Source organism: Myotis brandtii, unplaced genomic scaffold, assembly GCF_000412655.1.
Source record: "Myotis brandtii unplaced genomic scaffold, ASM41265v1 scaffold1144, whole genome shotgun sequence".
Classification (NCBI taxonomy): domain Eukaryota; kingdom Metazoa; phylum Chordata; class Mammalia; order Chiroptera; family Vespertilionidae; genus Myotis; species Myotis brandtii.
Window position 1 is genome coordinate 340,806 of NW_005353944.1, and position 25,584 is coordinate 366,389.

Consider the following 25,584-nt stretch of genomic DNA (forward strand, 5'->3'; position numbering starts at 1 on the left):
AAAGCCTTTCAGGGGCACGCCCTGGTCTCCCATGTGGTGACCCTGCTGCATGCTCTGCAGGGTCCCTTTCTGACTGGAGTCCTACAGGGAGGAGGGAAGGGCTGCCCCGCATGCGCCAAGGGCCGAAGTTTGCTAGGAAGTTAACGGGCTAAGCAATGGGCTCTCCTCTGTCCCTCTCCTCTCCATCACCTGGAAGCACTACCTGTGCTATCATGGGGTCCAACATCACTCTCTTTTGCCTGGGGAATAAGCCCGTTTCTTCTCAGGGAACAGTTGGTAACTCCATGTTTGCGCAACTGGTGGCGTTCACAGTTAGATTTGGTAGAAAAGAAGGCATCGCATTTTTGACAAGGGAAGGGTTTCTGACCTGAAGCAGGAAAAAAAATAGATATTTATCTGACTTTCTACTGCAATGAAAAAGTCGCTTTTGATTCATTCTTCTGGGATTATTGGCATTTGCTTCCCCCTCCTCCACCCGATTCTTTAAAGAAAATAAACAAAACACATTTAAAAAAATACTGAACACAAACAAGTCAAATGATCATCTTCCCTTAGTCTGAGTGGGATGGTATGACTTCAAAATACTAAAAGTTAACAATGAGACCAAGACACATATGTTTAAAGTAAAACGACAATATCACAGTTAAAACCTTAAATAATAACAACAAAGAGTGAGTGGAGGGATCTTAGAGCACAGCAAGAAACAACTGCAGTTTGTCACAAGGAGAAGACACAGCTTTTCATAATTTCTCACAACGCAAGTGCCACCCATGCTGGGAGATCGGGGAGACGCCAGGCCCCCCTGCAGGAGTCTGGAGCCCCTGGTGTCTTTGGAGGGGCCTCCTCCTCCTGGCCTCCGTGGGCCTGGCCTCCCGCAGAGGAGGCAGGTGGGGGCTCTGACTCTGCAGGTCTCCCCCTGGCTGACTGGATGAGCCATCCTGCAGTGACCTCTGCCCAAGTTCACTGTGTCCCCAGTCAGAGGAGGTCTGCTCACGTAAGAAAGGTTCTTTGTTCCTGCTCTAAGATCCTGCGAGTCGTGAATAAGTGACTAACATATCCTGAGTCCACACTAGAAGACCATGTGCTCCACTCAACAGCCGCCCCCACCAACTCCACCATGGGGTCACCTGCTGAGAGGAGCATGCCCATCTTTCTCCCCAGGAGTCACCTGCTATGGTTTGCCTATCTTTTCTTTATAAATAAATAAATAAATAAATAAATAAATAAATCTATCTTATTTATTTGTTTGCCTATCCTCTCCTTTCATTTGGATTCCTTTTGTACTGTAAACATGATGTTTTAAAATGCAAGCCAGGCCCCTCTGCAACTTGTCCCTTGTTTGCATGAATGAGAGGGGAAAGCAAGAACCATAGCAGAAAGTGTGGACAGAAAGAAGGGAGGAAGGAGGAAGGGGAGAAGGGAAAGGATTAGGTGATCTCAGGAGAGAGAAGATGGAGTAAATCATTGACTGCATCACTGGATTCTCCTGTTTTCCCCAGTCTCCAGATTCTAAGGTCCTAGTTTCTGAGTTTAAAGGTTTGTGTACTAACAAACAGAACTTCAGACCTACAGCCCAGTATGTCTGTCTTGTAACCTTGGGAATGCCACAATCAGACACACATGTTAAGAAATGATAGCTCAGCCTGTGTGGCTCAGAGGTTGAGCATCGACCTATGAAACCAGGAGGTCAGGGTTTGATTCCCTGTGGAGGCACATGCCTGGGTTGTGGGCTTGATCCCCAGTAGGGGGCATGCAGGAGGCAGCTGATCAATAATTCTCTCTCATCATTGATGTTTCTCTCTCTCTCTCTCCCTTCCTCTCTGAAATCAAGAAAAATATATTTTAAAAATATGACAGAAAAAGTAAAAAATAGAGTTGCCATATGATCCAGCAATTCCATTTCTGGGTATTTATCCAAAGAAAATAAAAACACTAGTTGAAAAAGATATACGCACCCCTATGTTCAGTGCAGCATTACTAGTAAGCCTGGATATGGAAGCAACCTAGACATCCATCAATAGATGAATGGATAAAGAAAATGTGGTGTGTGTGTGTGTGTGTGTGTGTGTGTGTGTGTGTGTGTGTATAGTGTATATATACAATGGAATATTATTCAGCAATAAAAAGAAGGAAATCTTGGTATTTGTGACAACACAGATGGACCTAGAGGGAATTTAAAATAAAACAAATGCATAAACAAAACAGAAACAGACCCAGAGAAACAGAGAACAAGCTTATAGTTGTCAAAGGGAAGGAGGGTGAGAGAATGGGAATAAAAAATAATAACCATAAAATAATAAAAAACCCAAAAAGGCATGATACTAAATGCAATGCATGAATCCAGACTGGATTACAGACTGGGAAAAAGTAGCTCAAAAGGACATTTTTGGGTTAACTGATGACATGTGATTATGACTGTGGATTAGGAAAAGAAACAAAAAGAAGTGGCAGGAAAGTCAACCTGCACAGTTCTGCTGAAACACCATTCATGGGCCCTTCCGTCTCCACTGAGACAGCTGTGCATGGAGGCCTGGATTAGTGCAGGGACCAGAAATAAATCTATCTTATTTATTTGTTTGCCTATCCTCTCCTTTCATTTGGATTCCTTTTGTACTGTAAACATGATGTTTTAAAATGCAAGCCAGGCCCCTCTGCAACTTGTCCCTTGTTTGCATGAATGAGAGGGGAAAGCAAGAACCATAGCAGAAAGTGTGGACAGAAAGAAGGGAGGAAGGAGGAAGGGGAGAAGGGAAAGGATTAGGTGATCTCAGGAGAGAGAAGATGGAGTAAATCATTGACTGCATCACTGGATTCTCCTGTTTTCCCCAGTCTCCAGATTCTAAGGTCCTAGTTTCTGAGTTTAAAGGTTTGTGTACTAACAAACAGAACTTCAGACCTACAGCCCAGTATGTCTGTCTTGTAACCTTGGGAATGCCACAATCAGACACACATGTTAAGAAATGATAGCTCAGCCTGTGTGGCTCAGAGGTTGAGCATCGACCTATGAAACCAGGAGGTCAGGGTTTGATTCCCTGTGGAGGCACATGCCTGGGTTGTGGGCTTGATCCCCAGTAGGGGGCATGCAGGAGGCAGCTGATCAATAATTCTCTCTCATCATTGATGTTTCTCTCTCTCTCTCTCCCTTCCTCTCTGAAATCAAGAAAAATATATTTTAAAAATATGACAGAAAAAGTAAAAAATAGAGTTGCCATATGATCCAGCAATTCCATTTCTGGGTATTTATCCAAAGAAAATAAAAACACTAGTTGAAAAAGATATACGCACCCCTATGTTCAGTGCAGCATTACTAGTAAGCCTGGATATGGAAGCAACCTAGACATCCATCAATAGATGAATGGATAAAGAAAATGTGGTGTGTGTGTGTGTGTGTGTGTGTGTGTGTGTGTGTGTGTATAGTGTATATATACAATGGAATATTATTCAGCAATAAAAAGAAGGAAATCTTGGTATTTGTGACAACACAGATGGACCTAGAGGGAATTTAAAATAAAACAAATGCATAAACAAAACAGAAACAGACCCAGAGAAACAGAGAACAAGCTTATAGTTGTCAAAGGGAAGGAGGGTGAGAGAATGGGAATAAAAAATAATAACCATAAAATAATAAAAAACCCAAAAAGGCATGATACTAAATGCAATGCATGAATCCAGACTGGATTACAGACTGGGAAAAAGTAGCTCAAAAGGACATTTTTGGGTTAACTGATGACATGTGATTATGACTGTGGATTAGGAAAAGAAACAAAAAGAAGTGGCAGGAAAGTCAACCTGCACAGTTCTGCTGAAACACCATTCATGGGCCCTTCCGTCTCCACTGAGACAGCTGTGCATGGAGGCCTGGATTAGTGCAGGGACCAGCCCAGGCCTGCCCCCGGGCCTTGCAGAGCAAGAAAGGACCAGCATCATCATCTCCCAGTCTCACAACTCTGGGGTGCCATTCATGCAGACCTCAGATCAGGGGTGTATGACTCAGCACCACGAGAAGCACTGCCCCGAAGTTCAAGCATCAGCACTAATCAAAGAAAGGGGCGCTCATTCCCTCCCGAGCTGAAAGACCCTTTCAGCAATGGTCCAAATCACCATGGAGCTTTTTAAAAATACAGATGCCTGCACAGGTGATGTATTATAGAACTGTACCCCCGAAACCTATGTAATTTTATTAACCAATGACACCCCAATAAACTCAATAAAAATAAATTAATTTTTAAAAAAGAAAAAAAAAAGAATACAGATGCTTAGAACAACCAAAGACCAGGGAATGTGAAACCTGGGAGGTGGGATCCGAGACCCAGGAACCTGGCACACACACTCGTAGGAACGCCACAAGGGCCCACAGCCTCAGCAGAGCCCTCCAACTACCCTACAGGTTACCTTCACAGAGCCCAGTAGGTGTTTCTGCTAAAATTAGAAAAATGACCTAAAAAAAAATCACACTTGTAAGTAAAAACTAGTTTTAAAAGTATGTTAATGTTAACTGTGTACCCTCCCATTATTCCTGCTTTTCACTAAAAATTGAAAATATTTAATAATTATTTGGACTCTGTTTTAAGTAAGAAAAATATACTTTTCCTTTAACATTTTATTATCAAAAGTCAGGCCAGATGAGAGGGAGAGAACTGGGCCGAGAGCAGACAAGTCAGAGCTATGACTATTAACTGTGATACGATTGTTGCTTTTAAATAAAACAATTGGTTTCTTGCTTCTACCTAATTCCATGCTTTACTCTGTAATTTTCAAGTGGGTAAGTGTCTCACTGTTAAGCTGGTTTGGACAGTCAGGCTGATGTCCCATGATGGCGCTTTATATTAATGCTAAATTCAGAGAACAAAATAATGACACCAAAGTTACTGTATCACATTATGAGGATTCCCAAAGGGACACTAACGGGAGTCTTTAAAGTTCACATTTCACTGCCAGTCTTACGTTTCGAGTAGCAGTGTGCTTTCCGGACTGCACGGACAGAGGAAAACACGAGCCCTCTAGCACTTCTATTGTACAGGTTTCAAACGTGTTCACTGGTAAGCTATAGGGAAAGCATCAAAGGATTTCATTTACTTGGTAACTGCCACAAATAAATGCTTTAGGAGGGGTGTTTTAAAATGTACCTGTAACCACAAGGAGTTACCTATGTGCCCGAGACTTGAGATGACCCTCCACCCCAATATGATAAAAACCATCGCCAGCCAGTTTCCACTCTCATAGAACAGTCAAAACAAGAAGAGAGAAATTTTATAGTCAACAGTACTATCTGACAGGCACTGGAACATAGAGCAGAAGAATAAACACTGAGAATAAGGTTCATGATGCGACCTCACACCCAACACTTCTCTCCACCACCTCTCCACCCCTCAGTGAAGGTCTCTTTCTCTCTGAATTTGGCAGAGGCGTGCACAGGGCTGGCTCCATTAAATGGCCAGAGCTGCCACTTAAAAGGAAAGTCATAAGGAGCCAAACACACCTGGTGTCAGAAGTGATTTACACACCGAGGTTTGCACATCTTACTGATTTTAAATGCAATGTCTGTGGCCCATGAGCAGCAGGTAGGAGAGGTGAGTGGGGAGGGCCCTAGGCTGGTAAAGAAAAGGGGTAAGACCCATCAGGAGGAAGTGAGGGAGTCGGAATCCCTGCATGCAGGAAATGGAGGGCAGCTGAGACCCACAGGTCCCGGCCCCTCCGCGCTCTGAGGAGGAAGGAGGAGGACCGGGTGGGAGTGGCCTGGTGGTGTTTTTCTGGCACTCACTCCCCCACCTGTGGCCTAAAAGCACACAAAATGCTCACAAGGGGAAAAAGGAAGGAACTGTGACCCAAAGAGGCAACACTGTTCAGACAGAGAAAGGCAAGGAGCCAGGAAATGTCCCTGATCAACAGGACCCTGTGGCCGGGAGAGGAGCAGAGGGAGGAGATTCAGCTGGTGTGGAGAGCACACCAGGGGACATGAAATCTGACAGCTAACACCAGCTTCCTCCTGAGACACAATTCCTAGAACCTGAGCTACGAGAGAGAAAGGGCGAAACCAGATGCCCCTCGCCCACAGCAACAGTGAACCCCTAGCTCATCCCTGAACACCTGGTCTACTCAACGCTGTTCGGGGGCTGGGGTGGACTGGAAACACGTCTACGAGACAACAGACAGACATGATGGTAGTAATTTTATGCATCTGCCCAGTGGTCAGGAGAAGGCTGACTCTCAAGATACAGACACAGTCACCTAAATGCAACCTAAAATGGGACGCTCCTCGAAGCTGCTGGCTGAAATGCAGCTCGATTTTAATGTTCCAATAAAAACCCACAAAAACCTCTTTTCTGTATGACACTTATTCACAGGATCATCCCAGAGCCCACGTTTAATTTCTCTTATGTGTGAGCCTTAGTCTCATTTCAAAGTTCCTGGAGGGAGACATCATAGAAAGCAGGGGAGCAGGGGACAGGCAGCTCGGCTTCTTCAGCAGCAGAGTAGCCTTCCAGAACATTGCTGGTCCGCAGTGGGAGGAGGGGGGCGCGCGATCTGACCAGCTTCATCCCTCACTTGATGGATGGGGAGTGTTCAGTACCAGGCACAGCCAAGTGCTCTATAAAAGAACTTCACAAAGGGAATGCCGAGACTGTTGCTTGAAGCTGAGGCAGTGCAACAGCAAAGAAGCTAACAGCCCAATGGGCGCTGACCTCTGTGAGTGTCTGTGCATGCGGCTAACACCATTCTGTGGTCATTAAGTGTCTGATATATAGTATTCTGGTCCACATCTGTCTTCTAACCTTTCCTCAAACATCTTCCCAATCTCCTGCACTGAGACATTTGAGGATACAGAGAGGGAGGCGGCATGACCTATACAAGTTCAGATAGAGGACCAGCGGTCACACCACCCTGACGCTGGGGCAGCTGCAGGGATCTGACCCGAGCCCTGAACTCTAGCTCTCTTGCTCACTGTTCATTACTCATATGACCAAAAGCAAGTTACCCTTTCTAAACCTCCATTTCCTTATGGCAAAATGTGGGCAACATCGCCCTCAGGGGACAGTGATGAAGACTAGCTCTGAAAGTTTGCTCTATCAGCCCTGAATGCTCCCCCCAAGGGTCAAGGCCTGCAACCTGGCCCACTACAGGAACACAGTATATAGGATGTCAGGGAGGGGGCCGAAACAGACACTGCCACAGGGCACAGGAACTGTGAAGGGAGAAGTGGCAGAACATGATTGTATTTACACCCACCCCACACCACCCTGTCTTCAACAAACCTCCCATTCTCTTTGTTTGGCTTCAGATGCTACCAAATTTTAAACCAACTAGAAAATTTTGATATTCCAAAGCCAGGCAATCTAAATGACTGGATTCACAAATGGTAACTTTAAAAAAAAAATTCTTTATTGTTTAAAGTGTTACATATAGTATTACATATGTCTCCCTTTCCCCCCACTGACCTTTCCTCGGCCACCCCCACCCCCCAACACACTCCCTCACCCGCCTAGTGTCTGTGTCCATTGCCCTTTGGTTGATCTCTTACCTGTCCCCCCTCCCCTCCCCTGCTGTCCCTCTGAAATTTGATGGTCTGTTTGATGCGTCTCTGTCTCTGTATCTATTTTTGTTCATCAGTTTATGTTGTTCATTATATTCCACAAATGAGTGAGATCATGGGATATTTATCTTTCTCTGACTGGCTTATTTCACTTAGCATAATGCTCTTCATGTCCATCCATGCTGTTGCGAATGGTAAGAGTTCTTTCTTTTTTATAGCAGCGAAGTATTTCATTGTGTAGATGTACCACAGTTTTCTAATCCACTCATCTGCTGATGGGCACTTAGGCTGTTTCCAAATCTTAGCTATTGTAAATTGTGCTGCTATGAACACAGGGGTGCATATGTCCTTTCTGATTGGTGTTTCTAGTTTCTTGGGATATATTCCTAAAAGTGGGATTAATGGGTCAAATGGGAGTTCTATTTTTAATTTTTTGAGGAAACTCCATACCGTTTTCCACGGTGGCTGCACCAGCCTACACTCCCACCAGCAGTGCACGAGGGTTCCTTTTTCTCTGCATCCTCTCCAGCACTTGTCGTTTGTCGATGATAGTCATTCTGATGGTACCTCATTGTTGTTTTGATTTGCATCTCTCGGATGATTAGTGACTTTGAGCATGTTTTCATAAGTCTCTTGGCCTTCTGTATGTCCACTTTCGAAAAGTGTCTAAGTCCTTTGTCCATTGTTTGATTGGATTGTTTATCTTCTTTTTGTTAAGATGCAGGAGTTCCCTACAAATTTTGGAAATTAGGCCCTTACCGAATATAACATTGGCAAATATGTTCTCCCATGCAGTGGGCTTTCTTCTTGTTTTGTTGATGGTTTCTTTTGCTGTGCAGAAGCTTTTTATTTTGATGTAGTCCCATTTGTTTATTTTCTCCTTAGTTTCTATTGCCCTAGAAGTTGTATTAATTGCTATGACATATGTTTGCTATTTTGCTGTCTATGGATTCTTTTAAGATGTATATGATTTCCCATCTTACATTTAAGTCCTTTATCCATTTTGTTTATTTTTGTGTATGGTGTAAGTTGGTGGCCTAGTTCAATTTTTTTGCATGTATCTGTCAATTTCCCCAACACCATTTATTGAAGAGACTGTCTTGATTCCATTGTATGCTCTTGTCTCTTTTGTCAAATATTAATTGAGCATACTAGGTAATGGCTTGGGTCAATTTCTGGGTTCTCTGTTCTGTTCCATTGGTCTATTTGGCTGTTCTTTTGCCAGTACCAGGCAGTTTTGAGAACCATGGCTTGGTAATATAGCTTGATATCTGGTATTGTGATCCCTCCAACTTTGTTCTTCTTTCTCAGGATTGCTGTGGCTGTTCAGGGTCTTTCTTTTTATTCCAGATGAATTTTTGGAGAGTTTGTTTTAGAATTTTGAAATATGCCATTGGTATTTAAATGCAATCTATAGTCTGCTTTGGGTAGTTTGGACATTTTAATGATGTTGATTCTACCAACCCATGAACATGGTATATTCTTCCATTTGTTTATGTCTTCCTCTATCTCTTTTTCCAACATCCTACAGTTTTCCGAGTATAGGTCTTTTACCTCCTCAGTTAAGTTTATTCCTAGGTATCTTAATTTTTTTGGTGCGATGGGAAAAGGGATTTTTTTGTTTGTTTGTTTCTTTTTTCTGTGAGCACATTATTGATGTATAAAAAAGCCATAGATTTCTGGGTGTTAATGTTGTATCCTGCTACATTGCTGAATTCATTTATTAAGTCTAGTAGTTTTTTGATGGAGTCTTTAGGGTTTTCTATGTACAATATCATGTCATCTGCGAATAATCAAAGTTTCACTTCTTCTTTTCCAATTTGGATGCCTTTTATTTCTTCTTCTTGTCTGATTGCTATGGCTAGCAATTCCAGTACTATGTCGAACAGGAGTGGTGAGAGTGGGCATCCCTGTCTTGTTCCTGTTCTTAGGGAAGATGGTTTTAGTTTTTGCCCACTGCGTATGATGTTGGCTGTAGGTTTGTCATATAAGGCTCTTATTATGTTGAGGTATGATCCCTCTATTCCCACTTTGTTGAGAGTTTTTATCAGGAAAGGGTGTTGGATTTTGTCAAATGCCTTTTCTGCATCAATTGATATGATTATGTGATTTTTGTCTCTCAATTTGTTTATGTGATGTATCATATTTATTCATTTGCTGATATTGTACCATCCTTGCATCCCTGGAATAAAACCCACTCAGTCATGGTGTATGATCTTTCTAATGTAATGCTGGATCCGATTTGCTAAGATTTTGTTGAGGATTTTAGCATCTATGTTCATCAGAGATATTGTCCTGTAATTCTCTTTCTTTGTAGTGTCTTTATCTGGTTTTGGGATTAGGGAAATGCTGGCTTTATAGAAAGAGATTAGAAGTGGTTCCTTCCTCTTGAATTTTTTGGAATAGTCTGAGGAGGATAGGTTTTAGTTCTTTGAATGTTTGGTAAAACTCCCCTGTGAAGCCGTCTGGCCCCGGGCTTTTGTTTGCTGGAAGTTTTTTGATTACTACTTCAATTTCTTCCACAGTTATCAGCCTATTCAGATTTTTTGATTCATCCTAATTGAGTTTTGGAAGGTTGTATTTTTCTAGAAATACGTTCATTTCTTCTAGGTTGACCAGTTTGTTAGAATAGAGTTGCTCATAGTATTTTTGTTACAATCCTTTGTATTTCTGTGGAGTCTTATTTCACCTCTTTCATTTCTGATTTTGTTTATTTGGGTTCTCTCTCTTTGCTTCTTGGTGAGCCTGGCTAGAGGTTCATTAAGCTTGTTTATCCTTTCAACAATCCAGCTCTTGGTTTCATTGATCTTTTGTATTTATTTAATTTAGTTATTTATTTGGTCTCTATGTCATTTATTTCTGCTGTGATCTTTATTATTTCCTTCCTTCTGCTCACTCTGGGCTTTTCTTGTTGCTTTCTTTCTAATTCTTTAAGTTATAGAGTTAGATAATTTATTACCAGTTTTTTTTTTAGGTAGGCCTGGAATGCCATGAACTCCCCTCTCAGGACTGCTTTCACTGTGTCCCATAGATTTGGGATTGTTGTGTTTTCATTGTCATTTATTTCCAGAATGTTATTTATTCTTTGATCTCTTGGTAACCCAATCATTGTTTAATAAATATGCTATTTAACCTCCAAGTGTTTGAATTTTTGTGATTGTTTTTATTGTAGTTGATTACTAACATTATGCCATTGTGATCTGAGAAGATGCTTTATATGATTTCCATCTTGAATTTGAAGAGACTTTGCCTGTGTCCCAATATTTGGTTTATCTTTGAAAACGTCCCATGTGCACTTGAGAAGAATGTATATTCTGTAGCTTTGGGGTGAAATGTTCTTAAGATGTTGATTAAGCACATCTGATCTAATGAGTTGTTTAGTGTTGCTATATCTTTGCTGGTTTTTTTGTCTAGAGGATTTATCCAGTGATGTCAATGAGGTATTAAAGTCCCCTACTATGATTGTATTGCTGTTGATCTCTCCCTTGATATCTTCCAGAAGTTTTTTTTATTTGGGTGCTCCTGCATTGGGTGCATATGTTTACCAGAGTTACATCCTCTTGTTGTATTGATCCCTTTAGTATCCCTTCTTCTGGCCTTCACTTTGAGGTCTATTTTGTCAGATATAAGTATTGCTACCCCAGCTTTTTTAATTTATTTCCATTTGCCTGAAAAATATTTTTCCATCCCTTCACTTTCAGTCTGTGTGAGTCCCTTGTTCTGAGGCGGGTCTCTTGGAGACAGCATATATATACATGGGTCATGTTTTCTTATCCATTCAGCCACTCGATGTCTTTTGATTGGAGCATTCAGTCCATTTACATTTAAGGATATATATGGGTCATGTTTTCTTATCCATTCAGCCACTCGATGTCTTTTGATTGGAGCATTCAGTCCATTTACATTTAAGGTTATTATTGATAGGTACTTGTTTGTAGCCATTTTTGTCCTTCACGACTGTGTTCCTTTTACTCTTTCTATTTCTTCTTTTTATAACAGTCCCTTTAGCATTTCTTGCATTGCTGGCTTGGTAGTGATAAACTCCCTTAGCCTTTTTTTGTCTGCAAAGCTCCTGATTTCCCCTTCAATTTTGAATGATAGCCTTGCTGGAATCAGTATTCTTGGATTCATTCCCTTGCTTTGCATCACTTTGTATACTTCATTCCATTCCCTTCTGGCCTGATGTGTTTCTGTTGAGAAATCATTTGATAATCTAATGGAAGATCCTTTGTAGGTAACACCCTGTCTCTTGCAGCTTTTAATCAGTTAATCGCCTCGTGTCTGAAATGGAAACCATCCCCACATGCCATGATATTTTGAATTTAGCTAAAAAAAAAATCAATTTGCAATGAATATTATAAAAATAAATATACTACTCACAATTCAGGTGTTCTTGAATATTTTCAGCTGAAAATTCTCACAAAAAATTACTTTAAAGCTGGTCAGGGCTGCCACTCAGGGAAAACATTTTTTTTTTAACAGATGCACATGGCATGTGGGGAAGGTCTGCCGCTTGTGTCTACAGACATTTATGGCATACAATGGGTTAAGATTCTTTGTCATTAATGTTTCCTGCTGTAATTATGATGTGGTGTGGGTCTTTTTTGGGTTCATCGTTTGGGAGCTCTGTGCTTGTGTAACTTTTTTTCCCCCAAATCAGGGAAGTTTTCTGTCACTATTTCTTCAAATAGGTTCTCTAATCCTTGCTCTTCTTCTTGTCTTTCTGGCACCCCTATCATATGTACATTACTTTGTTTCATGTTGTCCCAGAGCTCCCTTAGGCTCTCCTCCTGCTTTCTGATTTTTTTTCTCCAATTGCTGTTCAGATTGGGTGTGTTTCTCTGCCCTATCTTCTAACTCACTAATTCAGTCTTCCAATTCTTCTAGTCTACTGTTGAAACCTTCCATCATCATTCTTATTGTAGCTATATCATTCTTGATTTCCTCTTGATACTTACATAAGTTGTGGATTTTCTCATTCATCCGGTTTATGAACTGTATGACCATTACTCTGAATTCTTTACCTGACATATTGCATGCCTCTGTTTCATTTAGTTCCCCCTTTTTTGGTTTCCTTTTCCCCTTTTCTTTGGGGGTTCTTTGTCTTCCAATTTTTGCTATCACCAAAGTGTCCAGGTGCAGAGTCGCATGGGGCTTGTGGCGGAAGCAGAGGGCTTGGCGGGAGGGTTGCATACCCTGAGAGTCATAGGAGAGCTCAAGCACCAGACGTGTGAGGCCTGGGGCCAAGGCAGTGGGCCAGTGGGGAGGGAAGCATACTCCAGAACTCATAGGAGCCTGTGTCCAGAGAGGCTGGAGTCCCGGTGGTAGTGGGAGCTCCTGTCTAAGAGAGCCTGGTTGGCCAGCCCCCAAAAGTCCTGCAGGATCTAACTGTCCCTCACTCACACCCACACACACCACACACTCTCCTTTCGTTCCCTCACTCACACTCTCTCCCTCACTGCCATCCTGCCAGCCACCATCTTGACTGCACAAATCGGAACATTTATCAGACATCTTTAAAGACATGGGCACAACTCTTGAAAAGAGTTCCTGGCCACACCAGTCCTATTGGGAGACTGATGGCTCACTAGGAAAAGAATGGCCAGGAAGAAAGGCCTCACCCAAGGACAATGGCATGGGCTCCATCCACTGAGCACTGGACTCCCAGCTGGAAGAATGAGCTGGGAGGCTGATGGGGGGCAGGGAGGCAGGGTAAGAGCCACACTGTTCCTCAGAGCCAGACCATCTGCTTTCTAAAAAGCAGGAACAGAAATTCCCCTCCAGACTCCACAGGGGACCATAAAGTGTCACCCAAAAAGGACAGCAATAGAAACAGTGTGGGGTCACCTTCTCTTTAAGATGCACCTCCTTTTCTGAACTGTCCCCTTCGTCAGAACTGTTACTTTACTTTGTCAGGCTTACATGACTTCAAATGGAAAGAAAACGATGGTCTGAAATGCAGCCTATACTTTACAAACCTAGAAATTCTGCTCCTGGCAATGAGTCCCCCAGGGACAGACATGCCTGACATGCCAGCATGGGATTCCACCACACTGGAGAGAGGTGTCACATCTAGGTGGTCACCAGCCTCAGAGACCTGCAGCTTGCAATCCCCTCCATCCCCTCTCACACTCTCTTCGACTTCCCCTTTGTAGAAACAGCCTTCCTCTGTGGGCTTCTGCGGAGCTTCAAGTGATGATCAGCCCTGAATGAAGTGTTTCCACCTGGCACAGAGCATGGCTCACACCCAGTCCCACCCCCTCCCTCACCACACTGCCACCACCTTAAGCCTTCTAATTACCCAGGGTTGTCAGACTTAGCAACTAAAAATACAGATCACCAGTTAAATTTGAATTTCAAATAAAAACCAAGTAAATTTTTAGTATATCCCAAATACTGCATGAAAAACATACAAAAAAATTGTTACTTATTTGAAATTCAAATTTAACTGGTATCCTATATTTTATATGGCAATCTTATACTGTCTAATTCTTTATTCAGTTTTAGGTACTACCTATTAATATTTAGGTTATCAAAATATTATCTAAAGGTTGAAGATCTCACCCAATTTGTCCTCAGTTCAATGACATAAGTCCTGTGTGAATATTTAGTAAATTATAATTAAGAAAACAGTTGCATGGTCATTAACTTAATACAAAGCTCCATTTCTCCCTCACTGCCTCCTGTGGGTAACCAAGAGTTTAATCTTGCTGCCTTTTCCAGAAGGGACCAGAGGGATGGCAGTGAGTAACTGATTGGTCTAGGACAGGGGTGGGCAAACTTTTTGACTCGAGGGCCACAATGGGTTCTTAAACTGGACCGGAGGGCCGGAACAAAAGCATGGATGGAGTGTTTGTGTGAACTAATATAAATTCAAAGTAAACATCATTACATAAAAGGGTACGGTCTTTTTTTTTTTTTTTAGTTTTATTCATTTCAAACGGGCCGGATCCGGCCCGCGGGCCGTAGTTTGCCCACGGCTGGTCTAGGACCATTTTTCACCTAAAACCACCTTGCTTTCAACAGTAAAAACACCTCCCTTCACCAGCAGCCCTCAGAGGGATCATACAATAGCAACAGGTCGTTCTGGTTACCTGAGCACACGGGCTCAGTAGGCCAAACCCCTGCTTCTGAGACAGAAGGAAGGGAACCTAGGAATGGGGCCACGGGAACAGGACCCCACACTTTCAACTCCACCCTCTTTCTCCCCTGGCCGGTGGCCAGTCTCCCCGCTGGACGTAGTATGTGTGAGGCCCTCTTACCAGTGTGTGTGAGCATGTGCCTCTGGAGGGAGCTGGCCCAAGGGAAGACGCGAGGGCAGTGGGGACAGTTGATCTTCTGCAGGCAGTTGGCATAAGAGTTCCGCTTTGTCCTCAGCAGCTTGTCTTCTGGGGGGCTGCCCTGTTCTTCATCACTGGGCCCATTGTGGTCAGCGGGGGCACCGGCCAACTCGTCCTGAGCATCGTCCTCTGCGGTCTGCAGAAATGGACTGAACTGGTTGGTGTCTGTGGTAGCCAGCATCTTCTCAATGCTGGCAAATTCCCCACTGGAGTCCAGGTCTACCCCACCACTGCTGGCCCGGGGCCGGCTCCTCAACCCCCTTTTCCGGCCCCTCTTCTTTGACAAGCCAGCTGGCCCCTGCCCAGTGGGCGAAGCCGCCTCTGGACTGTTGGCAGCAGGGGGTGGGTCGCTGGATTCTTTGGGGCTGGTGGTCTCAGTGGGGGCAGTGGTGCCTCCTAAGCTGTCTGAAGCTGTGGTGTTACTGCTGGTGCCTGTGGGCCCTGGGTCAGCCACCTTGCCTTTGAGCAAGGTGGGGGCTGAGGACACAGATGAGATGATCTGGGCAATGGAGGCCAGTGGGGGCAGCTCTTCTGTCATAGGGGGCTTTGGCAAGAGCAGGGGGGGCTTGGGGCGTAGGGGCCTCAACAAGGCTGGGCTGCTTATCAGGGTGGAGCTGCCCAAGAGAGGGGAGCTGTTGATGAGGGCTGAAGAGTAAATGGGGACAGCGACCTGAACGGAGCCCTGCAGGGGCTGAGCATGGGCTTCCAGAGTAGTGGCTGTGGAGGCTGCTGCCGAAAGGGCCAAGGGTTTCTCCAAGATCCCACTGGATCCCAAGGGCACTGGCAGAGTAGGGCATGGTGGTGGACAGGGAGAGAGTTGCTCCCTGCTCCCTGGTTCCTGCTCAGGCATCTTGGCTTCACTGGGAGCAGCTGAATCCTTGTCTCCTCTCCTAAAGTTCTTGGGGATGGACAGGTCAATGGGCTCCATGGAGCAGTCATAGGGGGCCGAGGAAGAGGGGCTCAGGAACAAGGCTGTGTTTTCCTGCTTCACGTGGACCAGGGCCAGGCCCTTCTGGGAGAAGTCCAGAGGCTCGTTGAAGTCCACTGAGAAGTTGCTGGCCGGCTCCAACTTGACAGAGATGGGAGGTGGAGGCTGGGTGGGGCCGGCATGAAGATAGCCATTCTGGGCCTCCAGAAAGGTGGCAAGGGGTTTGCGCTCACCAAAGGTTCCGCTGCCCTCCTCCACCCTCCCTGAGGCCTCAGCTGCAGGGGCCTCCTTGGGGCCCAGGCCATCTGCCGCCAGGATGTAGCTCTCGATATCGTGCTCTGGCACATGTAGGTGCTGCTTAAGGATGTGGTGGACGCAGTTGCGCTTGGCTGAGAAGGTGGCACTGCACTCCTTGCACTCAAAGGGCTTGTGGCTCTTAGGGCAGCCGCCCAAGCCGCGGCCACAGTGCGTGCGCATGTGGATGCGCAGAGCGCGGTAGTGCTTCAGGTCTTCACCGCACAGCCGGCACACTGTGTCTGGGGAGCAGAAGGCGTCCACCATCTCCGCCGCGCTGCTGGTCACATACTCGATGTTCTTCTCGATGTCCTTGCGGGTGGCCTTGAGATGCTTCTTGCGCAGGTGCCGCTCGCAGTTGGCCTTGACGGTGAAGGGGTAGTGGCAGATCTTGCAGATATAGGGCCGCTCGCCACTGTGCGTGCGCAGGTGGCGGATGAGTGCGGCCTTGTCGGCCGCGATGTAGTCGCAGATGTTGCACTGGTATGGAGAGATGCCCAGGTGGGAGCGCACGTGAGCACGCAACACCCCGGAGAAGGCAAACACCTGGTTGCAGAAGCGACAGGGATAGAGCACCTTGCGCATGGCTGGAGATTTCTTGCTGCTGGGGCCCGTCATGATGGCCTTGAGGTCTCCCTCTGTTATCTCCTGCTTGATCTTGGCTTCCATGCTCAGGGGCAGCAGGGCCTCAATGATGCTGTCCTGCTCCAATTGCGTCTTCATCTCAGCCTGACCTGGCAGCTCTACCCGTGGCTGCTGTAGGAAGAGCTGCATGGCCGTGTGTGGCTGGGCCCCGGACTTGGACTGCAGCAGGTTTGTGTTGGAGGCCACCTCCACAGAGCCTTTGAGGAGCTTCAGGGCTGGTGGGGGCAGGCTGGGACTGATGCAGCCAGGGGAGGCCTGCTGGGCATTGAGGAGAGGAGGGGGTGTTGAGGTGGCCACCACTGTCCGCGGTGTGACCAGAGGCTTTGGCTTCAGAGGGGGCATGTGTTTGAAAATGGCCTGCAGAGGGGTGACAGGGGCCTTGGAGAGAGGCGGAAGACTGATTTGAGGGGGTGCTGAGGCTGCCATCTTCAGGATCTGCTGGATGTCAGCCAGCTCAATGGCGGACTCCCCGGAGATGGGCTTGACCACAATACTACTATCAGGCTGGATGATGAAGCCCTTTTGGAAAGGCTGCAGGGACAGGTGCTTCATGCTCTCCTTGGTAGCTGGGAGGACTGTGAGAGAACCGCCCAGGGAAGAAGCTTCGAAAGGAGACAGCCTCAGCATGTTGGTGCAGCCAGGTTCCTGAGGTAGCTGACACTTTAGTGCCTGGAACTGTATTGCTTGGTTGTCATCCGGCGGGGGCTCCTCGGCTGGGACAGGCCTGACGTCTTTGGTGTGCTGCAGGCCCAGCAAGGCCAGGAAGACCTTCTGGTCCATGGCGTCACCAGGTAGGGTCTTGGCTTGCAACCTTTCCCGTCCCTGGTCCACAGCGACATGGGTCTGCTTGTGCAGGGCGAGCGAGGAGAGCATGGGGAATGCCTTGTCGCAGATGTCACAGACAAAACGGTGTTGCTCGCTGATGCACCTTCGCAGGTTTGTTTCACACCAGGCCTGCAAAGCAAGGAATCAAAAGGAGGATTTAAAAATCATCACTAAACTGAGATGCAGAACGGCTGCAGTATCCAGCTTTCTCCATAACGTATAGGAGCTGACCTTTCCCTGCTTGCTAATTGCTGGAGTGAATAAGGAAACCACAAGCATGTTTTCTTGATGAATGACATCAACCCCAGGTATCTCAGCAGTGAAGCAAGTTAAGTAATAATATCACAGTGGTAGGATTTTCTTTTAAAAAAATGGTTGCCTTGCAAAACTAACTGATGGTGGAGAACCCCTGTGCTGTCAGGAGAGAGGGAGCACCATCCGGGGTTACATGAGTACACACATATGGTTGCCTACATATGGAATTGAGCTTGAGGCTTATGCACTGGAAGAATTTCACTGTTGCTATCTTCTATCAATTTTTTAAATTTGGAAAAAAGTAGTTTCAAAGTAGTTTTAGCAGGTGCTTTATAAGGAGAGAACAAATATGGCTCAGGTTAATAATGACCCAAAACATCTATCCTATATAATAAAAGGCTAATATGCAAATCAACCGAATGGCAGAACGACCAGTTGCTATGACATGCACTGACCACCAGGGGGCAGACGCTCAACGCAGGTCAATGCGTTCCCTCTGCACAGCAGTGCTAAGGATGTCCGACTGCTGGCTTAGGTCTGCTTCCCGGCAGTCAGACATCCCCCAAGGGCTCCCAGACTGTGAGAGGGCACAGGCCGAGCTGAGGGACCCCCTGAGTGCACGAATTTCGTGCACTGGGCCTCTAGTCTATATATAAAAGGCTAATATGCTAAGCATCTCTCTGCCCGTCCGACCGGTTGCTATGATGCGCACTGACCACCAGGGGGCAGACGCTCAATGCAGGAACTGCTGAGCTGCAGTGACTTGGCAGTGGCAGTTCTTGGGTGATGTACCCTAAAACCAGAGAGGAGGGAGCCCAATTCCTTGTGGGCCCATGCGATTCCACCTTCGGCTGTGGGTTATGTTGTTGCTGGGGCACTGTTGGCCTCGAATATGGTTTACTGCACACTTGCTTTTGCGTTCCACACCCTGTACGACACCAACTTAGCAGAGTGCCCTCTCGCACTCTGGGACCCCTCAGGGGATGTCAGAGAGCGGGTTTCGGCCTGATCCCCACAGGCCAGGCTGAGGGACCCCACCTGCCGGAGGGACCCTGCTCACTCCTCAGACGCCGGGGAGGGAGCGCAGGAGGTTGGTTCCAGGGCGTGTCCAGCCCTTCTAGCCCAGTTCCGCCTCGTCAGCCACCTTCTAATTAATTTCCTTTCAATGTGCATGACTTGCACAGAGTCACTAGTTTTAAATAAAAAACTACAATGCTGAAAAGATTTAGCTGTAAGGCTAATTAAAACTATAAATTGATGTAATTAAAAATACAAATCTAATTCTGATAGGGCCTAAAGAATGGGCAAAAGCCCTGATGAGCTAGACTCAGATGTAAGTAACTATGAAGAAAAAAAAAATGAAAGGCCACCTACACCTCTCAACACAACAACCCAAAAAAAGACTAAAAAGGACAAAACTGAATTTCAAGAGGAAAGGTGTTAAAAACAAAACCCAAGGGACCTCATTCGAAGGAAAGGAAACCTCAGGGTGAAGAATTTAAGTCCCACCCTGTGGACCATGGAGGAAACAGCTGCTGGTTCTGCCCATCAGCATACCTGAGAAATCCGAGGAAACTTCCTACAGGAGAAGTCGGTGAATCCCAAGTCATGGAAGCCAGCAGGAATGGAAGGGTTGTTCTGGATGAAAGGCCTTCCCGTTGCATCTCTGGGAAGCTGTTTGTGGACAAGCGCATTGTGGCGTAGCAATCCTCGATGTGTCCGAAAGGTGACACAGCAAATGTCACATCTGGGAAGAAAGTGACAGAATATAAGGAGACAGCGAAGTCAGAATTTCCACCTGTCCATTAATCTTATTGTATTTTATTGTCCTTTGATCTATAAGTAAATGAAAATAAAGTGATAAAACAATTTATTATAATAATGAAAATAGAAATGATGTAACATCTAGAAGCCAGTCTGCTCATGGTTAGCAACAAAAACTCTTCCTTAAAAAGAAACTGTATCTTAACAACTTCTGGGTTTCCCATCTTTGCAGACAGCACAGGTGTGCACCTGTCACAGGCCTTTGTTCTGTCACACTGAGTGATCCTTTCAAAGTGTCCTCACTCCCTCTGCTCAATGTATTCTAGTCATAAAACATTTTGAAAGTCAAAAAGCACAAATTTACATAGCATCTCAGGCAATCACATCAGCATTCCTGGCATCTGATCAAGAAAAAATGATAAACTCTTCAACTGAGGTTGCAGCATGTGACAGTGATTATGATTTATGTGTTAAATTCTGATATTCTTGCCACTCATTATCTGAAGAATAACCGCAGTTCCCACCTCTGAGCCCACACTAGGGGCAGTGGCACAATCCAGGCAGGCGGACCATTATCACAGAGGAAAACACTAAGGCTGAGGGCACACACCTCGTAAGAAGCAAACACAAACGGTGAGGGTCCTACCATGAAGCCGTCTCCCTTTCCTAGGAGCCCCCACAAATGCTTTACTTTAGAGCTTCCTTCCTCTTTCACCTTAACTGTCCTGGGACACATGGATGCGTCGGAAATGCCGTTGTTAAATGCTGCTCTCCACTTTCACACTAGTGCTGTCCTGTAGGTCTTTGCTGAGAACCACCATCTTAAAATTTATACAATCATTAGGATGTTGTCAACATCCCCTATCCAGCGGATTTTCAACCTTTTTCCTCTCATGGCACACATTACTAATTACTACAATTCTGCCAAAATATACCAAAAGTATATTTTTTGCTGATCTGACAAAAAGTAAAGGTATTATTTTGATTCATTCACACTGGACGGCTATTGTTGTGTTGGCTGTTGTCTTTTTTTTATTTGACAATCAAAGAAAAAAGAGGTCAGTGTCCCTGACTAAATACTCAGTATTGCATGTTTTAAAAATTCTTGAGGCACACCGTTTGAAAAATCTCTGGCCTAAGCCATCACTAGAGCTACACATGGTTATTTACATTTAATTAATTAAAATTTCCTCAGTCACATTAGACTAATTTCCCGGGAACATTCCTATGATCACAGTACTGTGTGCCAAGCGTCATTCCAGTACTTACACATGTAAGCACATCTGCCCCTTACAAAACCTCTACGGCAGTTCCTATTATTGTTTCACAGAGGAATAAAGCCCTTAGATTGTTTAAAAAAAAAAAAAGACAATAGCCAACACAACAATAGCCATCCAGTATGAATGAATCAAAATTATACCTTATTTTTTGTCAGATTGGCAAAAATTGTATTTTTTGGTGTGCCACATAATTTTAGTAATTAGTTTATGTGTACCATGAGAGGAAAAAGGTTGAAAATTGCCGTTTTAGATGATTATAATGTCTTGTCTACATTTCTTAAAAGCCCTTTTTCTTTACAGATATATAATGAAATATTTATAAATGAAATGTGTTGCCTGGGATTTGTTTTGAAATTATCTGGGGCAGAGAAGAGATGAGACACAAGTGCCTGTGGGTGGATAATTCCTGAAACTTGAGTGATGAGTGAAGGGGTCATTAGAGTAGTCTCTGTACTTCTGCATGAGTTTGAAATGTTCCTTATACATCTAGAAAAACATCTCATTACAACTGGCTAATGACAGTGGGCTTTTTGCCTCTTTTTTCCACGGGTCAACAATGTCCAAACCACTATTTGCAGTAGGTGTGTGTGTGTGTGTGGGGCGGGGGGGGGGGGGGTCAATCTATAGAAACTCTAGAAGAAAAGCCTCTGCACTGAGTCTCATGTGGTGCGGGTAATACAAAGGAGCCCATTTCTCCAGGAGCGCACTGGACAATCAGAGAGGCTAGGGGCCTACAGGGAGGTGCAGAGCCCAGGGCTCAGGAAGGCCCCACGATGTGGGATTTATAGGCTGGCAGGACGGGCTGGGTGGTCAAGCCTATGGCCTATCTGGTTTGGTACTTTATGAACTACAGATAGTTCACATTTTCTCTCTCCCTTCCCCTCTGTCCTGTCTGGGGCATAAGCAGGTAAGGTTTGGGGAACTGTGGGAGATGGGCGCTGGCCCATGCCTTCCCTGGAAAGTGAGAATAAGAGAAGAAGTAAGAAAGTCTGCAGCAAGCTGTAGCCCAGTGGGCCCCTACAGGCATCTTTCACTTGAAGTCTACACTATCTTGAACTTCCCGAATTCATATAGCACTGCCTACATACATTTTGTGCAGTGTTTTAAATTCATTTTTACTAGTGCCAGGAACTGTCCTGGACTCTGGATCACTATATAGTTGAGTAAACCATAAGCCCCGAGGACTAAGAAGGTGGCTGGCTGGGATCAAAAAAAAAAAAAAAAAAAAAAAAGAAAGAAAGAAAGGAATAAAGAAGGGAGGGGAGGGGAGGGGAGGGGAGGGAAGCCATTTCTGCACAGGGATCTCTCCACAAACTGCACTTAGCAGAGAAGCCTCCTCAGTAAACTACCTACCTCTGCACTGAACTGCCCTCTGAGTCAGCCCTTATAAGGGTTTCCTGGAATACTATTTCAACCAATAGGACTGAAGCTTTCTCCAGCCAATCAGAGCTACACAGCTCTGACCAGGGACCAGAGGTGGGGACTTCTGTCTATATAAGCCAGCTCCCCTGTGGATCTGGGAGCACACTTTCCACCAAGGACTGGCCTTCCCTGGTTACAGCTGAAACACTGTAGATTTCTCAGACCCAGCATTGACCAGTGGGAGGGGGGGCAGAGCAGAGTGGACCATCACAGAGTGGACCATTACATAGGAGAGCTGCCTAGCTGAAGAGGGGCCTGGCCTCAGGGTCGCCTGGCGCCCAGGCAGCTTCACAAGGAGCTGTTCCACAACAGTGCTATTTTCATAGCCATGTTGTATTACCTTTGAGCTGTTTGTACTGAATAAAGTTTCCTTCTTTACCACACCCCAAATTGGGGACTCCTGTTGGAGTTTGAATTGGCACCAACAACCATTGGTTGACAAAATACATTCAGTTGATTCTAATTATTTGTGGATTCTGTATTTATGAATTTGCCTATTCATTAAAATTTACTTGTAAACCCCAAATTAGTACTTGCAGCACTTTCTGGGTCATTTATGATTGTGCACAGCACTGTGAAAAACTTGAGTTGCCCTAGGCACGCATTCCCAGCTGAGGTCTAAAAAGAAGACACTCTGCCTTCTTGTTCAGCTGTCGTACTGTAAACAAGTGTCTTTTTTGCAGTCTATTTAGTGCCACAATCTATCTGTAGTGCTTTTTGTTGGTGGTTCTGTGTATAAAATGTCCCCGGAGCATAGTGCTGAAGTGCTGTTCCTAAGTGCAAGAGACTGTGATGTGCCTTATGGAGAAAATACCTGTTTTAGATAAGCTTTCATCAGAGATGAATTGCAGTGCTGTTGGCTGTGAGTTTCATGTTAATGAGTCAATAGTATTTCATAAATAAGGTGTATTTAAATAGAAACACACATAAAATGAGGTTATATATTCAGTTGATGAAATGTTGTAACCGTTTCATTCAGGAGCAATGATTCAGTATTAATTCTGTGTTCTTGGTGCCTCTATCTATATATATAAAAGCCTAAGTGACCATTATGATGGAACGACCAGTTGCTATGACGTGCACTGACCACACGGGGACAGACGCTCAACACAGGAGCTGTCCCCAGCCTGCAGGCCCCAATCACCAATGGGGCCTGCTGGCCAACCTCCTGGTCCCTCCCCTCAGCCTGCAGACCCTGATCACCTGATCTGGGCCAGGCCCCTGGACTGGGACAGGGAACCGAGGGTGGGTGGTGGTGGACGCAGCCCCTTTCCCAGAGGGGTCGAAGGCCGGCTCCCTCCTTGGGGCCGGCGGCCAACCTCCTGGGTCCTTCCCCCAATTCTGCAGGCCCCGATCGGCCTACCACCCACCTGCCACAGTGGCAGTTGGCCCCTCCCCCCGGCCAGCATGCCCCAATCGCCTGATTGGTGCCTGCTGCCAACCTCCCAGTCCCTCCCTCTGGCTGACAGGTCCCAATTGCTTGACTGGGGCTGGGCCTGGGCTGGGGAACCGGGGGTGGGTGGCAGCGAGGGAAGGAGGAGGTGGGGAGGCAGGGAACCTGATCAGCCCTGATCGCCGGCCAGGCCTAGGGACCCCACCCATGCATGAATTTCAGCACCGGGCCTCTAGTAGAAAATAACTACAGTGAATAACAAGAACTGACTATATACTTATTCACCCATCCTATGTGTGAGTCCATGTTGCTGTCACTGCATAAATCATTCTCATAACATCATTGATTTCCAGTTTAGGTTCTTTAAGGGAGAGCAAGAACCTACATTTTTACAAACCAAACTAAACCAGAATCCCACGTTTTTATGATTATTTCTCTATCTATAGGTGTCTTGCCCACCCTAAATATGACAGCAATTTTTTACAAAACAGTCCAATATGGCCAATAACCAAGTCTGCCCAACTTAGACTATTATTCTTTTTTTTTTTAATCCTCATCCTAGGAGATGTTTTTTATTGATTCTAGAAAGAGAGGGAGAGAGAGAAACATTGATGTGAGAGAGAAACACTGATTGGTTGCCTCCTGTACACACCCCAACTGGGAATTGAAACCTTTCAGTGTACAGGATCATGCTCTAACCAACTGAGCCACCCAGCCAGGGCTAGACTATTCTTTTTTAAAAAACAATATTTCACTGGTTCATATAAAATGTAATGAAATTATAGCAAATAATTACAAGTATTGCTGAAACAAACAGGTTGGGAAGAAATAATACTGACTCTTGGTAGCATACAAGTCAACTGTGAAAGGTGAGTATGTGGATCTGAGAGGTGGGCTGCAAACTCTGTGAACCATACAACACCTTATAATTAAGACATTTAAAAATATATATATATTTTTATTGATTTCAGAGAGGAAGGGAGAGGGAGAGAGAGATAGAAACATCAATGATGAGAGAGAATCATTGATCGGCTGCCTTCTGCATGCCCCCCATTGGGGATGGAGCCCACAACTGGGCATGTGCCCTTGACCAAAATCGAACCTGGGACCCTTAAGTCTGCAGGCCATCGCTCTATCCACTAAGCCAAACTGGCTAGGGCTAATTAAGACATTTTTGAGCATGCATCTCATATCTATTTATTGTTTAACTGAGAAATATGTACGATGTGTATTTACATAAGCACACAGTCCTTGGGTTATGTTGGACTCGATGTATGTCGTTTTGTGGTTATGTCGCGATCTCCCATTTATTTATAAAAAAAAAAAAGTTCCGTCATTTCGACGTATGTACATATGTGCTTTATGTTTTTTATTATTTATTTACCACAAGTAAAGGTCAGGAATTGTTATCTTTCTCTTAAATTTTTTTTTACTGTTTCACTTCATTACTGCTGTTTACGTGCTCCATGTGAGTGACGTAGGTGCTTATGTAGGTGGGTTCTGACTTACGGTGAAAATTGCGTTATGTCGTGCCATAGGAATGGATCTCTGACGTAACCCGAGGACCTACTGTACATATATTTGCACATATATATGTCAGGTACATTATAAAATGTAAAAACAGAAAAATTTAAAGGGTGAGATAAAAAAGTTCTATTTTTTTCTTATACCTTAAGAGATCTTTCTGAACACCCTCCACATTTGAGACTACTACACCAGCGCACACCTATTGGCCATGAATATTCAATGTAAGAGGCAACATAAGCAGGTTTTATTTAAAAAAACAAAAAAAACAATGGAAAGCCCAGCTGGCGTGGCTCAGTGGATGAGTGTTGACCTATGTACCAGAAGGTCATGATTCGATTCCAGGTTGGGGCACATACCCGGGCTGTGGGATCAATCCTTAG

At 45.0% G+C, this 25,584-nt stretch overlaps 1 protein-coding gene across 1 annotated transcript in view; it reads right to left on the minus strand.

Moving 5' to 3' along the window:
• Positions 1-25,584, minus strand: part of RREB1 (ras responsive element binding protein 1) — a 146,361-nt gene that overhangs the window by 10,097 nt on the left and 110,680 nt on the right. Inside the window, exons 9-11 of the mRNA XM_005857874.2 lie at positions 19,376-19,565; positions 14,794-17,692; positions 203-367 (exon numbers count right to left, since the gene is read on the minus strand). Coding sequence (XP_005857936.1) covers positions 203-367; positions 14,794-17,692; positions 19,376-19,565 — 3,254 coding nt within the window. The remainder of the gene's footprint in view (positions 1-202; positions 368-14,793; positions 17,693-19,375; positions 19,566-25,584) is intronic.